The sequence below is a fragment of the Strongylocentrotus purpuratus genome, unplaced genomic scaffold, assembly GCF_000002235.5.
Source record: "Strongylocentrotus purpuratus isolate Spur 01 unplaced genomic scaffold, Spur_5.0 spur5_scaffold_4, whole genome shotgun sequence".
Taxonomy (NCBI): domain Eukaryota; kingdom Metazoa; phylum Echinodermata; class Echinoidea; order Camarodonta; family Strongylocentrotidae; genus Strongylocentrotus; species Strongylocentrotus purpuratus.
The window spans coordinates 27,565,416-27,582,401 of NW_022145610.1; the positions used below are offsets into that span (position 1 = coordinate 27,565,416).

Below are 16,986 nucleotides of genomic sequence, written 5' to 3' on the forward strand. Positions count from 1 at the left end.
TACACTCTCAATAAAAAATAAAAATGACTTTTTAGTAGGCTACCTGATGCACCTGTAGGTCTATGTGCTCGCATAAAATAGGGCCCATACACTGGCGTACAGAAGTCAATTAGTCTGAATTGTTCCTCTTTAAACCTGCCATTTTGTTGTTGGTGTTTAAATTTTCTAAAGTAGCTGAGATTATCATATGATTTTGTTGGAATCCAAATTAAATTTGTTTAAGTGTACATTTTAAAATGTTGTAATAGCGACTCAGCCTGCTCACTTTGCAGTAAAACACCTAATCGTGGCCTTCAAGTTGTAATTTACTTATGCCAAGTTTTTTATACTTATAAATATGACATTTTAATTGTATTTTTTGTGCTGTCTGTCATATGAATTATTGCAGTGATCACCTAGTGTAGCTTTAATTGACAATCAATGCAATATTTAAAGAGCAAGCACATCATGATTTTAAAACCTGTCTGTATGCGTGAGCCTGATGTAAAAATGTTCAAATTTGGGGTTCAGGATTACAGATCTAGATTTTTGGTACCCTATATGTTTCCTGGGCGCCTTTTAGTGTTGAGCCCTATGTTTCTTGATTTTTTTTTCCAAGGGAAATTAGCTTTAAGCATATGAGGTTACATTAGTGATTTGGTTTGGATGTTGGTTGCTTTGGTTCAACGATATACAGTATATTTGACATTTTTAGATATGCTGCATTCTGTCAAATGCAAATCATGAAAACAGCACATTCCAAATTTTTGTATCAATGTATATTCTAACATGTTTAAGAACAGATTCTTATGAGAATGCAATTTTACTATCACCAAAGCTTTGAATTTGTAATGCTGGCCAGTAATGTTGCTGGGAATTGGAGTCATGTATGAAGTAAATCATGAAGATTTGACTTCTGAATGTGTGAAACATGTTTTATACAAGCAATTTTTATGAAATGACCATGGTTGAAATTAAACCATTTGTTTTTATCATACCTTTAAATGTATGTTTGTCTCATTGTGTCTTTAAATCAAGTGCAATCTATCAGATATGTAATTGCCACCATCATAGCAATGATTAAGAAGGGAAAAATAAAGAAGGGAAAAGTAGAGAAGAGAAGAGTGGGGAAAGGACAAGGAGAGAAGAGAAAGGAGAGGTGAAGAGGGAGAAAGGAAGGGAGAGGAAAGGGAAAAGTAGAGAAGAGAAGAGTAGGGAAGGGACTAGGAGGGAAGAGAAGGGAGAGGAAGGTGAAGAGGGAGAAAGGAAGGGAGAGGAAAGGGAAAAGTAGAGAAGAGAAGAGTAGGGAAGGGACTAGGAGGGAAGAGAAGGGAGAGGAAGGTGAAGAGGGAGAAAGGAAGGGAGAGGAAAGGAGAAAAAAAAGGAAGAGGGTGAGGGAGATCTTGGCTGTATCGTGGTCTACGGTTTTGAAAAGGAGACGAGTACGTGTGGCGCAATGAAGTGCTACTTTACAGTGAGAATGGTGGTATCCTATTTCACAATTATGCTTAGATCTCCTACCAGTATTTATTAGATAATCATGTATTAAATAATCTGAAGTGTAGGAGTTATCATTTCTCCATATCAAACTAAAGTGTTGGGAGCCCCCAAAATATGATGGTAAAATTTCACTTGTATCATAATGTGAAAGAGGATGTCATTTAAGACACATTTCTGCATAGATTTTCAAAACAAATGTGTTTGAAGTTGAATATTGATGAAAGAATACAAAATTGAGGTTTTCTGCATAGAACAGAAAACTGTGTATTAAAGGGATCCGGTAACTTTGTCTCAGATTCTGAAATAACATTCTGGATTTAGCTTATGATGCAATGATAATTATAAACCTTTAGGTCAGTCAGGAACCCCATGGCTTTTACAAGCCGATCGCCTGTCTGATTATCAAGATATTTATGATTGAAATTACAAATTTCGAAAACCGTTCGCCTGACGGTTTTCATAACACTACAGTCTATTGGGGAAAACGAGTATGGTAAAACCGGTCACTCAAAGATTTTTACTTTTTTGAGGCACTTCTCGATCATTTTGAAGCGCAATTTTTTTAGGGCTTCAATATTACACCATATCACAGACACTGATAACACGTAGGGCCGTGTATCTCAGATTTAACATTGTTAAACGATCCCTTTAAAATTATGTATTCTTTTATCAAAAAATATTTGTCCTTAGCATACATGTACATGACAAGTGGATCCCAAATGATTCTGATTTGTTGTAAGTTAGTCAGGTTGGAATGTTGATGTCACTTCTTATATATCTATACAAGAAAACAGAGATAACAAACATACAAATAACCATGGCAACAAATATATTTTGACAAAATACTGTGCTGTTTTTTGTAAGATATACACAAATCAGCAGGGTAAATATCCTGGACGGATTTCAATTTGGTCAAGTCTAAACCTTTATCGATCAGAAATGGTGTTTCATTGGACGGAAAGAAGAAAATGCATGTTTGAGAGGATCAACTCTCCATATCATTATAAATACATCAAACCTCATTAAAAGCCCCCGTTACAAATAATCATCCTTCATGCACGAACAAGTGATGAAAATGGGGCACTGCAACCAAAGCCTGTATGATAATATACCTTTACATGTAGGTCTATGAAGGTGACCTTAATTATTTTCAGGTAATGCCCTATACTCAATTTCATTAGACTATAAAGGTAATTTTGTATACCTTTAAAAGTTGATGTGCAGAGGGTTTTTATTCAACATTTTTTTAAAGAAAGGAATATGTCACATAAAAAGATATAAAATAGACTTTGTTTCATCAGGGCCCCGTCTTACAAAGAGTTACGATTGATCCAAATCAATCGCAAGTCCTCCAATCAATCGCAAGTTTGCAGTCTCCTATCTCTTATGTACATAGTTACGATTGATATCAATCGCAAAGAAGTTACGATTGATATCAACTCTTTGTAAGACAGGGCCCAGGTCTTTCATAAGCTTCAAACAAACAAAATTAAGACTTCAAACTCACTCCATCGTAAGAGCAAATGTCTTTTTTCATAAAATACTGATAACATGCGGTACCCTAATAGGACGATTGATGCCCATCTATGGTGTGGGTACAAGCAATGAGAATGTACTCATGTCTGTCAATGACTTTCTTCTTGAACCAGTCAGATTTGTGACTTTGCATTTCCAAAACCCTATAACACTCGACTGCTTTCATTGTTAATCCCTATAATACATTGTCATGTGCATGCATAATATAGTTCTAACCTAGCAGGGGTATTCTTGTGGCTATGTTTATGTTTATAATTGCAATTAAGTGCACTTATTCTGATAATGCATACACATTTTCACAAAGTTTACTTCACAAGTTTAGATATAAGTCATACTTGCATTTCTTCTTATATATTTCCCCCAAAGTACAATATGTGAATCTATGTACATGTATAGCGCTATAGATTGTGAAATAATGATTTGCCATTTTGGTGCATGCTGTTTATGTTTATGAAATACTGTAAAGTGATTTAAAAAATGCATTACACTACGGAGTGTACCAGTACAGTTTCTCTACATATTACCAATGTTGCTTTGAGTGAAAAGTCACTTATTCTTAGCATACCGAATCATAATAAACATCAAAATGCATAAATATTTAAAAATGTGCCCTAAATATTTATGATATCTCATGATTGAGCTATGTTTCAAGGACAGATATCGGTCGTTTTCAAACATCATTTCTTTAGATAACAGCAAGAATATATTCTGAGGTAATGCAGGAGTCCGTGCATGTACTGGGCGAAAATTGATTGATACTTTGGATGTATACCGGTAAGTGATCAGAGTTTGATTGGTAGAATTCAGTTTTACTTCTTTCAATTCATCAAGGATCAAAAGTTGTGTTGAAGCTACGGTCACAAAGGTTTGTACGAATCTCCGTTATTCCATTGTCTTCCCGAATTTCCATTGTCTGAAAATCGTTCGTACGGCGTTCGTAATGGCATTTGTGACTGAGGCTTTATATATTTAAAGAGGAGAGGAATACATCACAATTTATGAACAAATGGTACTGAATACTGGTTCCCTCTTATTCCTGAATGCGTAATACCAATTATCTGAACCTTCCTATTTTCAAATGACACAGGCAACTTAGTATGAAGTATAATGTTACACCTGTAAAAAGCAATTGAAGTAGTAAACTTGCACTTCAGCTTTAGCAAATTCTTTCCTTCATATTTGAATATTTTTGAGGAGTCTCATATTTTATATCAACATAAATAGCTTCCAATAAAATTAATTAATCAAATTCTTTTGCACCACAATCCAACCACTTGGAAGATAAGAATTGATTTTGGTTTAGATGTCAAAACGTCATTGTATTTTTTAATTTGTTGTGCTATGTACAATAGTATATACAGTACCTCTATATGTTATCATACAAATATCCTAAATTTATATATCTACATACTTACAAAACAAATTCAGAAGGCATAATGATAAATATACATCAAAATCATGATAACCATCATTCTAAAATTATGTTATTCAAAGTCACTTGGGAAACAGTATTGAGCCATCAGATACCTTGGGCATTCATAAGACATTGTGGGTGACACGACATTTGCTCCTGCGACAATTGCTCCGGGCTTTATTTCGTCTAAGATGTATAGGGTTAGGGTTAGGGTTTCAATAGGGTTTTATGTTAGGTTTAGGGTTAGGTTTAGGGTAGGGTATAGTGTTGAATCCAGGGTTGAAGTTAGCCATTCGATTAGTGTATGAAATTTACAGCGGAGCAATTGTCGCCGGAGCAAATGTCATGGAATCACATTGTGTCATTCTTTATAACAAAGAATACTTTATGGGGTGAATTTCTGAGCATGGTAACATATTCTGTGTTAAAGTATGAAACTTCAATGTTTTTTCCTCCATGACAAAACTAGGTATTGCATGCATAATGTAGTATTCAGAAATAATACTTAATCACAAAATATAATTCCACAGAGATGTGTTATAAAGTATGATACCGCTTTACATTTTATATGCGCTGACCATCACATTAATGCAATGTGCATTGTGATTATATATAGCATATAACGTGGGTGTGTGTATAATATTAAGCTTACCACTAAAGTATATATTTCTTTATTAAGGCAGTGCTTCCATATATTGACAATTTTCAAGTGTGTGATGTGTCATGAATGCTTGTAAATATCCACTGATGTGAAGTCCATTACATCTGCAGTGATTTCCATAGTTCGTTATAAGTTAACACTGCTTTCGAACAAAAAGTTGCACAACAATTACCGGTAGGTATATTTTCCTTTCACGAATTGTCTAAGATTGCATGTGCTTTCGCGTAGCTGCTTCAATGGTGAAAGAATACAAGACGTCAATCACCGCACCCCTTTCACGGGCATCATGACGGGAGCCAGAGGGCGCTGTTTATGCGTGACGGCCAATTCTTGCACCAGGGCTGATTTAGCGAAAGAGGCATCTGTTCCCAGGAGTTGGTCGGGTCTGAACAAAGGCTGAAAGGTGGAAGAATAACAATTAATTTATAATTAATCATTTGAAGAATTAAAATATTCTAGTCACTTAAATTAAACCTACAATGTATTGGAAAACTTGTTTGAGAATGAAACTGTATTGTATTCAAGATGGATTGAGAAGTCGTAGTACTAATTTAAAGTTCAGTACAGAACTTCGATAATATTTATTATCTTTATTTTATAAGAATGACAAAATCACCACCCTTGAAAAAAAAAAAATCAAGTTTTCTCCAACAGGCAAAAGAACATAGTCCTGATTTTGGAAAGCTGTGCAAATAGGAAATTTTCAGGGAAATGTTGATGTTTGATTAGCATTGAAAAATTGTGCACAAATCTAATTTGTGATCTGGCCAGGAAGTGGTGTCAATTTTGTGTACCTGCCTGGTAGTTTGCTTTCCTCACGGTTTAGTGTTATGCACACAGAAGGCAAGAGTGAAATGCCTAAAAAGTAACACACTTCAAAAAGTTCCAATTTGCAAGATTGAAATGAAAACTTAACAAGAATGAGAATAAAGAAGTGATGGGAATTGATACATACCTTAGCTGAGCTAGTTGTCTGAATGCCCACTGACCGCGACTTGACCCCTTGGAGTCTGTTGAGGCGACTTGTGGCCGAGAGCTGCCTGGTCCTGTCCGAGGGGAACGAGGAGGGCTTGGGGCGGGGTACCAAACCCAGGTCACCCATTCTGTAGTGGGGGAGGGTAGACACTCCCTTGGCAATGGGGGAGAGTGGGGCCAGTCTGATGGAGAAAAGCACAAAAAAAGTGAGACACAAACTCAGAAAGCAAGCACTTCGGGCACATCTTGAATAATTAATCATATATATATCTTCTTTTCCCAATCTTTAGAAAACTACAGCAAAATAAAATGATGTGAGCTTGCAGTGTACGGTAGTTAGTACTTCTGTATCTTGTAACACAGAGATAAGAGAGTACACGTTACAGGCATTTTTTTTACATGCAGACACCTTTCCTCGATCACCCCCTCTTACAAATCAATTACAGTCAAACCTGTCTATAGCAACCGCCGAGGGAAACACAAACAGTGGTCTTAGTAGACAGGTTCCTTTAGTATGTGTTTCAATGAGAATCCGTTTTCAAGGGAAACAAAAAATGTGGTCTTTGTAGATAGGTGGTCACTAAAGCAGGTTTGACTGTATAAGTAGAATGGTTTTAACTTTACTGCAGCAGGTATTTTTGTGTGTGAGGCAGTTAAAAGCATCACATGTGACTGAGACTTTGTCATCATTGGTCCCTCGGATAGGACATTAAATGGAGGCCACGTGTCGAGGAGAGTCACCACCTTTGCATGTTAAGAACCCACTGCACTATTTGTATAAGAGTAGGGGGAAACCCCGGTGAAGTGGTCCACCTGCACACCCCAGTATCATCTGCAAGAATCTTCAGTATTGAAGGAGGCAGATTAACCATTAAGAAGAAGAAGAAGCTTAGATCCAGACGATACATACCCTCGTTTCAGTCCCTTGCCCGAGCCAGGGTACATGGCTTCCCTGCTCTTGGTCCTGTAGACTTGTTCCTCTTGAGGCATGAAGGACTCCGGGCCTGGACCCACACCGATGGCCGCGGCACTGTTGAGGATCACCAAGAGGTGTTCCAGCATGTTGTCTCTCTCTTCCACCTCCTCGAGACTTATCTTACCACTTCCACTCTCCTTGTCCGGGTTGTGCTAGAAATAGTCAAGAAATTGAGAAATACAATTAATTTTTTGAATTTTTTAAACAGAAATATAAATTCTGTTTTGATCATCATCTGGACAAGTAAGCAGACTGATATGTTCACAATTAAGTTAGCCCCCAAATGTTTTACAAGATTTTCTTTGATTTTTAACTGGTAAATAAAAAGATGCTCAGAACTGTGGGCTGCTGCATAACACTGCCCCCCCCCCCCTCAAAAGTGGAATACCTCATCTATGTTCATAATCTAAATTACAGCATACTTTCTCTTTTCTTGTAATTTCATGCGACAGTGAATTTTAGGGTAATGAATATCTGGAAGAACTTATAGTCTACTTCTGAAAAGGAACATCACCCCACTCTTTATTTCCTCACTTCTAAGACTCATACCATTGCTCTGCATGACCTTTAATGTCTTTGAAAGCATCATCATCACCATAACCATCATAACAATAATAATAGCTAAATATATTTCACACATCTATCCTAAGGAATGCTGAAGCTGCTTCTCAAGTACTACTGTTGCATTGAATTCAGAGAAGCTGTCCTAAAGAACATTCCACAAATTACTTTCTACCAAGTATCCATTTACTACACTAGGGCTGTGAGGTGCAAATGAAAATGAATGCCTTGCCAAAGGACATTTAAGAGACCTGGGGGGTCTTTCGCAAAGATCCTAAGTTGAATTTATCTCTAAGTTGGACTTAACAATTATAGAAAGCCGTTAGCATCTTTGAAAATATTTTGTAAAAGTTATTTTTAAAGGAATAAAATGTTGATTCAAATTGTTCATATTTTCTATTATCAAGGAGATTTCATGTTGTTGATGTGGAATTTATAAAAAGTCTAAAATACTTGAATTTTTGATTTTGAATATATTCTATTTTAAGGCTACAAATGGCTCTCCATAATCTTTACGTCCACCTTAGAGTTAAGTTCGAGTTATGATCTTTGTGAAACCCTGGCTGGGACTTGAGCAGATACCCCACTAAACCATAACACCTGGGACCTGTTTCACAAAGCCTTCTTTCAATGACAAATGACAAAATCAGTGACAAATCTGCTGATAACCAATGATTTCAGTAGCTTATAACGAAAACTGTCATTTGTCACTGATGACAAGTTTTGTGAAACACCCCCCAGAACACCATTCTTACCATGAGTATCCTGTGCAGGGAGTACGCAGCTTCCGCTAGAATCCTCTCCAGCTTGATCTTGATATCAGCCATTTGAGCAGCCTCCTTCTCCATGAGCTCAATCTGCTCCATCATCTGATCCGACTCCCTGCCCATGGCCTGGAGCTCCTCCCGGGAGGAGTCGGACTGCTGCCGGAGGAGACCCATCTCCGCCTCCAGCTCCTGGTACTCCTTCTCCCTCTCCTCAAGGTCGGCGATCACGTCCTCCTGCTGTTTGGCTTTTTCCGTCAGCATCCTGATGACCTGGGTAGGATAGGTTCAAGAAATTGGGTTACATGGTGAAGGTAAACTTTGGGTTCTGGGGAGTATTTCACAAAGACTAAGATTGACTTTAAGTTGAACGTAACTATAGCAGGCCGTTCATGCTACTAGTTAGTCTAACCATTCCTGGCATTGGTTTCTCAAAGGACGTACAAAGTCACAAATGTACAGAATTTACCTTTTTGATAGTTCATTATTGAAGGAAAAAAATAGTATCTAAAGATCATAATTGAGAGACCAATGGTAGGAGCAACTAGTGGCATGAATGGCCTGCCATAGTTAAGTCAATCTTAGTCTTTGTGAAACACCCCCCTGGTAATGAAAGTAATTTCCTGAGAAAATTAAAATATCCGAATGCTCCATATGTCATGTGCAGTGGTGCAAAAGCACAGCCGAATACAGAATATGAATGCAGTATAGAGAATAGGAACATCCCCTCTCAAGACCCCATGACCCTGACAGCCTACAAGACCAACATGTCAGTCTCAGGGGCTTGGATGTTCCGAAACCAAATGATATGAATTACCTTTTGATTACTGTGGTTCTTTTTGGCCAGTTCCTTCTCGTTGCTCTCCAGCATCTCAATCTGTTGCCTCTGTTTCTTCTCCTTGGCTCTCATCTCTTCGTTCTCCTCGATCAGCTCCATGGTCTTGTCGGACATCTTGGCCAGCTGGGCGTGGATGCTCACGTTCTCTCGGATGGTGCGCTTGGTGGTGTCCGCCATCTGCTTGTTGGAAACCTTACGGAACTCGGCCGCGACCTGGTTGACGCGAAGCACCATCTCACGTTTTAATCTGCATAAGACAAAAAATGTTGTAGGTAATTCCAGGGGAATGACGATTAAACAGTCCATGTGGATTCTGTGTCTTTGTGGTGTAAGCTATTAAATTACCTTCTCAAAAATGAAATAATTTTTGAGAAAAAAATTTAAAACAAAAGAATGAGAAGATGCCCCTAAACTTCCTGAAGGGTAATTTCATACATTTTTGTTGAGTTTTCATCAATGGATATTGGTTGGATCGAAGTTTCGGAATTGATGCTTGTTCCATTAGTGATATGTTACAATCTAGCAATTACATAGGGGGTGAAACAGAGAGCACTCCTTCACTGTTAAGCTTTTCCCTTTCTTTCACTTTCATCAATTCAATGTACTGCTGACACATACCTGTCTTTGTCTACCACTTGTTTCTTCTCCAGCTTGTAGATTTCATCTTTATGACCGTCAGCTTGGGATTTTATATCTTCTTCCATCTGCTCAAACTTTTTGTTCAAATCTTCCTTCTGAACTTTGAACTCTTCCAGTGCAGCCAGTTTTCCACCTGAAATTAAATTAAATGATAAATCAATTGATGTTTTCACTAACATGCATTTCATGAACTGTTATTGGTTGTTATTTCTTCGACTTTATCAATGAGCAATAAAAACTTTAATATCAAGCAAAATTAAAAGAAGAAAAAGACCCCCCCCCCCCCACATAATCTTTGATGAAACTTAGAAGTCATTCTAAGAAGTATGTAAATATGCTTAGAAATTATTCTTCTCCAGTACACTAAAAAGGATTGTATGTACATGTGAGGCTAAAAAGGTGAATTGTATGCCTTTTCATTGCATTCAAAATAAATTGTAATTCTATACAATGAAAAATGTGGAATAGACTTAATGTCATGAATGATTTCTATGCATGATACCCACAGACAGAAATTAGTTGTAAGGGGACTCTTCCTAGAGTTGCTGGTGAAATAAACATGAACATTTTCCCCCACTAGGGTATCTATTTCCTCTAAATGTAGAAAAAAGATCACTTACTGAGGATCATATTCTCGGAGGTCAGCTGGTCCTTGGTCTCCTGGAACTCGTTGCGTAGCTGGGCCAGCTGGGCTTCATAGGCATCCTTCTCAGTGTCCTTGGCCTGCTGGAGCCCCACCAGCCGATCGTTCAGGTCTGCTATCTCATCCTGACGCTGCTCCAGCTGTTTCTTCAAGAAGGCAACGATCTCCTTCTTGTCTGTTCCCATCTGATCGTAGCGCGATTTGAATTCCCCATTGCCCACTTCCAGCTCATCACATTTTTGCTGGTACCTGGAATTTTGATGTTATTGAAAATCATGAATATGAAGGCCCTGCAGTAATTTATATAGAGAGGGCAGTCATTTATATAGAGAGGGCAGTCTCCTTTAGAAATCTATCCCCAAACGGGTGAACCTTTACGCAGTAAGTGTAAAGTTTAATTACTGTATTTGAGTACAATATTTCCCAAAATTCTTACACATTAATGTACATCAAAACAGCTACTTTTGAATTCTGAAGCTTGTGTATAAACTTTTTCATTTCATTTCATTCAATGATTAACAAAAATACTTCTCACTGGAAACTTGACAAATTAATGAGAGCCAATAAAAGTAAGCAAAATGAAAGTTTAAAGAACATGCAGCACAAGCAGAATTAACCCCCCCCCCCCTCAAAGAAAAAAGCTAAGATAGTTGGAGTGAATTTCAAGAGAAAGGGTTTTTTCAAATTCAGACTCAAATATGATACAACAAAAAATACAATGACTCACCTGACAAGCCTTCTTTCCAAATCTCGGATCTGAATCAGAAAGAATTCTTTTCCAACCTCACTCAGGCTCCCTCCGTCGGGTGCAGACGATGCCCTCTCAGATTTCTTCCCGCTCTTTTTCCCACTCTTCTTCCCTTTCTTCTTCCCTCCCTTCTTCTTTGGAGGCATGTTGCTGGATTTTTCCTTGGTTTAAAAACTAAAAAACTTGCTGCTGTGGTTTACTTTCTTTAATAATATTCTTTATAGTCTTCAACAAAATATTTTTTAATTTAGTTTGTTGTTGATTCTTGCTTTGCTAGACAGCTACATATTTATTGTTGTTGAGAGTTGGTGTAATGAGTTGACAAGTGAGAGATCTTCCTTGAATTGCAGTATCAATGCTTGATGTGGCTGATTTTACTTGTAGTTGCGAGTCACATGACCATTCTAGGGAAATAAGAAAAGGGTGAACAACAAATCAATTCATGGTTAAAAAAATTGTTTTCTAATATTATAACAAAATAACATCTGAAAAAAAATGTGTAACAATGAAATTTGTTCTTTACACTTACAGTTACAAAACAAGTACTAGCTGTACTAATGTTCATTAAACTTAGATATTTTCTCAATGAAATATGAACCATATGTCTATAGACCTATATGTATAAAGCTTAAGTTAAAGCCCCTCTAAAGTGTTGGGAGCTCCAAAAATTTGATGACTGCACGATTACAATACAACTGTATACCGTACAGACAAAGGGATGCGGGCATGCCAGATCCCTTCGTTGGTACGGTATGCAATTGTACTGTAATTGTGCAGCGGTTTGAAAGTTTGAAACCTGTGAGAAAGTGTACCGGTATAGTATAATGTCTTTGTTTTTAGGAAAAAATACTCCAAAAAACAAGAAAATTTACATGAAACTGGTAAGAAACATAACAACTTTTAAATCATGACCATTATTTGAACAAGTGATGAAGATTTATTTGATTTTTGGTACGTTTTAGTAATAGTAGGGTATCTCCACGTCAGAGTTACAGGTAAAAAAATGGATATGAAAGTACACTAGCGCCCCACTTCTTCTTACTTACAATTTTGAGGATATCTGCTCTCAAAATGAAGATTTCCACACCCTTAAGGACCTTATCAGTAAATTGATAATTTTATGGAACGGAGGCAAACAAATGACTGCAAAATGTGTTGATCTTTTCTGAAAATTACAGATGTGTTGTGACTGAGCATGGGTGATGGTGAGTTGATCAAGAGGATATGATTTTGACATTTGTAAATTGTAGAATAGCCTACCAATCGATGGGATCACATTTTTTACTCATTTTATTCATTATTAGTTTCAGAATCAGATCGACATGATGTAGATCTAGTCTAGACCTATGTTTGTTATTGTTAACCGTGATCATTGTGTGGTGGTGTGACCATACTTTGCGCACACACGTGACCTAAGTTTGCCTTCTCAAAAAATTGTTAAGATTTCGAAAATCTGATATTAATGGAATTATGGAGAGAGGAAAATAGAATCACCCAAGGACGGAATTTTCTCCGGAATTGGGTGTGAAATTATGAAAATATTGACAAAAGATCAACAAGGGTGTGGAAATCTTCATTTTGAGAGCAGATATCTATTTAGAAACATCGCATAGCCATGGCCCATGATCCTTGGCTTTAGACTAAGTCCAGTTTCGGATGGTGACGTTAAAGGTCGGTCCCAGACGTAAATAATCATATCTGATTGATACACGTCTGTAAAAACCCAATTATACACACACACACACGTTTAGTCTATATATATAGTTTACTGTAGCTGCCTAGCTAGATCTGCAATGATAAATAATATAGATCTAAATGATATGATTGGAATGGCTCGCGTAGCACGCACTGTACGTCTAACCCATTCTACACTGTGGTCCCATATGCCTAAAATAACGTCGTGCTACCTGATTTAACCTCCAACCATTCTATAAGCAATCCAAAAATACACTTTTATTGAGCGTATTTAACCGCAAATATAATCAGATAAATATTTTTGAATCCATAAACTTACCTTGCTTTCCATTCATGCCCAAAAACTTCTGGTTTTTAGCATTTATCCGAGTATTTCCCGTCCCAAAAAACAGGAGAGTTTCGACCAAGCGAGCCGTCGTCAAGTTTGGTTGCTAAGTGCGTAGCGCCATCTCTGTCCATCTTGTACGCATTATTTATTTGCGGCGTAGATCTAACGTTAGGCCTAGTTTTTTTTCTTTTCTTGTATTTTTTAATTTAAAAAAAAATTAAAAATATATTTCCATTGCAGCGATTACAGAAAATAACATTAACCTATACCGTTTAGTTTTTCTAATTCTTCAGATCTTGCTGTTTCACGAATATATAATTTTCTTGGATTATGGATTCTTTCATTTTCTTCACAACATGTAGGGTCTCTAGAGCTATACTTCAGTGGTATTTTGTTCCTTGGCTGACCTATTTTTTTGTATATATTTTTTTAATTTGGGCCGCCTTTGGAAACTTGAAATGTAACTTGCCTGAAACAGAAATTAATTTTTGCCTAACATTTCTTTACAACACTGGTAACTTCCTTCCAAAGTTAATAATCTGTTTCTTATCTCATAAAGCAACTTTCCATTCTGGGTATGAAAGAGGAAAAAAAAGAAACAAAACAAGAAAGAGAAAACCATTCTTGTAATTAAGGGAACAAAGAGAGTAAACGTAATACTTTTTTCAAGGAATTGATTTTTCCAAGCTGCAAGTACAAGCATCCTGCCTATGAAAGGCCGATTTTGTCGTTTACTGCTTCGAGTGGTCTTTATATTATTGGCCTACAGGTTATACATGATCAGTCATTCGTAATTGGGATACCGGTAGTCAACTTAGAAAACTGATAATTTCTGTGACACAGTACACAAACACGCACACACACATGCACAAACGCGCACACAATTATTTTTTTTGTTAATTTACAAATATCAAAAGAATAATAACTTGGAGGGAATTTTGAGTTTCTACAAAATGTATTTTCACATACATATCCCCATAGTTGAATAGCCATATTCATACTACTCAAATGACAAAAAATAATTTATATATTTACAACATAACATAACATTAACAACATAATGATATAATTAAATTTATGGTGCAGTTTACTGTTTGGTAATAAAAACTATTAAATGAAAATAATGCTTACTTTTGTATACTAATAAAATATAAGCCTGTTATATTTTTGCAAGAGATCAAATATACAGATACTGTCAAATACTATCATGAACATAAAAGAAAATCTGGCAGTAAAGAATGATAAATACAATACATATATGATTATCCCCAGGAGCATGCACGTAGTAAAATAAATCTATAATTAGAAGGCTAACTTCTCCGATACCTTAGACCTACTTTATATAATTTCATTTAATTTCGCGTGGTCATATCAAGAAAATTATAAAGTGAAGAATGATATTTACAGATCTTTTAAAATCAATCCATAAATAATTTAACAATGTTTTGAGGAGTAAAATGGAACTCATATAAAAGATCTGGAACAAAATAATTCCACAATGATTTTTCCCATCTGAAGGAAAAATGTGCATTGCAAATGACAAACAGAATAGAAAATATATTAGTCTACATTTCATTACGGAAAATAATATTTGAGCATAATGTAGTGTAAGTGACGCAAATTGATATCAACCACATGTACCAGATTTATAAATTGAGCTTTTTCTTTTCACTATATTTAGCTTTTTTCTCCTTTCATTTGTATCCCCTACCTCAATTAACATCTATATTAATACACTATTTTTCAATATTTTTTAATTTTTTTGTTTGTTATAATTACCCATAGACAAAAAAATGATAACAAAAAGAAGAGACCCCCCCCCCCCCCCCCAAAAAAAAGGTATATGGATTACAGAGGAGCTGCTTACTCTAAGGGCAAACACAATATTCTAGCTTTCAAGAGTGGTGTTGTTGTCTCATTACTGGCTATATCCATTGTAATAAATTGTTATAATAGTTTGGTTTCTTAAGGGTACTGCACACTTAGTAATGTTCATGGATTAGGTGGAAATGATGGTCAAAGAGAGAAGTGGTAATGAATCGCCTTTATCAGCACACCAGCTATAAGACTAGGTATTCAATGGATGTCTGATCACAATTAATAAAAACTAGCAACGATAACATGTGCTTAATGAAAAAGCAAACATTCCAGAGTGATTTTTTACAGGATTATATATTCTACCCCCGATAGCATATCATGGGACTTTCACTAAAACTCTGCATTACATTTATATCTTTAAATATTCCAATATGAGCTGTTTGCAATACATTACTGAAAGCTTTGGGGCATGGCAGAGTAATACTAATAATCTGGATTTGTGTAAGGCTTAATACGGAATACCATCTCTAAGCACTTTACAGATATTACTATCCCGGTCATTGGATTCATTCTCGCACAATGTGCACCATCTCCCCTCCCTGGGGAGTATTCCTACCATATGGTCACTGTCAGGGCATAGGCAATTGCTACCACAAGTAAAGCTTTTGTCATCCTACCGGGTCCCCATTTCTCTCTCGGGTATTGAGCGGCAGTTGTACATTAATGCCTTGCCAAAGGACATTAGTGCCGTGTCAAGGATTGAACCCACGACCTTTGAATTTTTAAGTACAAGCTCATGAATGATTTTGTTTCTCTTCAATTTTCCACTCCTAGGTTATAAATAAATTATTCTCAAATAAAATGAAATTAGTTTGCCATCAACCCTAAAAAAGATCATATTTTTTTCTAAATGCTATTATATGAATTTGCTTATTAAATAATTTTGAATACAATTAATATCTTTCAATAAATTTCCTATTCTCTTGTAAATTTCAACTTTATAAACAGAGTTCTAGTAATTATATACATGAATTTAGTAGTTTAATCAATCATATTTGCACTTATCCCATTAGGTGTATTCCATACTTAGTGCAGAAATGTTGAGAAATACTGTTCAATGTTATGTGCAACAACAATGACATCTTCAATTTAGACTGTGAAACACTGAAGGCATGAACACAATCATGACAATGGTAATAATAGTAAATGAAGCAATCTTCAAAATTATACAGAGTTCTTATATACCCCTTCATTGAGAATCAGGAAAAAGAGTATCAACATATCTGATGAAATCATAACATATTACTTAGAAAAGAAATAAACAAAATACATGTAAAGCCATGCTAATTATCACATGTTAGATATCACATTTTAAATATACTATGCTTGGACTAAAGCTGGGAATTTTACCATTAGGGGCTTGTCCAATTAACCTTGATTTTCGGACGAGTCTTTGTATGACACCGAAAGATCAAGAAACAGTCTCTCAGAGAGCGAGACATACAGAGAGACAGAGAGAAAGAGAGAGAGAGAGATAAATAGAGAGAGAGAGAGATAAAGAGAGAGAGAGAGAGGGAGAGAGGGAGCCAGATTTACCAGAACATTTGTTGAACATGAGGATAAATCATAAGAAACTACATTTTATATTGCCCTGAGAAAATTAAGTTCTTTTCCCTCTAAGAACACAAACCATTCCTTGGCTATATACATCCTGAAAGAGTAATAATTGCTGCTAAGATAATTGAACGCCAGGAGATGGTTTAATCTGTGCTAAATGAAACAAGTGATTGCCCTGTTGGTTCTTGGCACATGATATTCAGGTAAACACAGAGTTAAAGTTGACCTGTATTTAATAGAAGCTAGTAGAATACTGATCAGCATAGCTCAAATCTTACATGTTTATAAAATGTA

General features: G+C 36.2%; 1 protein-coding gene across 1 annotated transcript; it reads right to left on the bottom strand.

Moving 5' to 3' along the window:
• Window positions 1-4,788: 4,788 nt before the first annotated feature.
• On the bottom strand, window positions 4,789-13,373 carry LOC100892595 (cilia- and flagella-associated protein 157). Its single transcript, XM_030997625.1, has 9 exons — window positions 13,249-13,373; window positions 11,214-11,638; window positions 10,464-10,735; window positions 9,823-9,976; window positions 9,184-9,451; window positions 8,358-8,639; window positions 6,976-7,193; window positions 6,046-6,247; window positions 4,789-5,486 (listed from the first exon to the last, which is right to left on the bottom strand). Exons 2-9 carry the CDS (start codon window positions 11,378-11,380, stop codon window positions 5,352-5,354), a joined length of 1,698 nt encoding a protein of 565 aa, XP_030853485.1. The 5' UTR covers window positions 11,381-11,638; window positions 13,249-13,373; the 3' UTR covers window positions 4,789-5,351.
• Window positions 13,374-16,986: the final 3,613 nt, after the last annotated feature.

Bases quoted from the DNA above. Each gene is read 5' to 3' on its own strand.
- LOC100892595 (XM_030997625.1), bottom strand. From the start codon at position 11,380: ATGCCTCCAAAGAAGAAGGGAGGGAAGAAGAAAGGGAAGAAGAGTGGG. The intron at 8,640-9,183 runs GTAATTCATATC...TATCCTACCCAG, and splicing joins AGAACCACAGTAATCAAAAG to GTCATCAGGATGCTGACGGA. The intron at 7,194-8,357 runs GTAAGAATGGTG...GACTATTTCTAG, and splicing joins CCCTGCACAGGATACTCATG to CACAACCCGGACAAGGAGAG.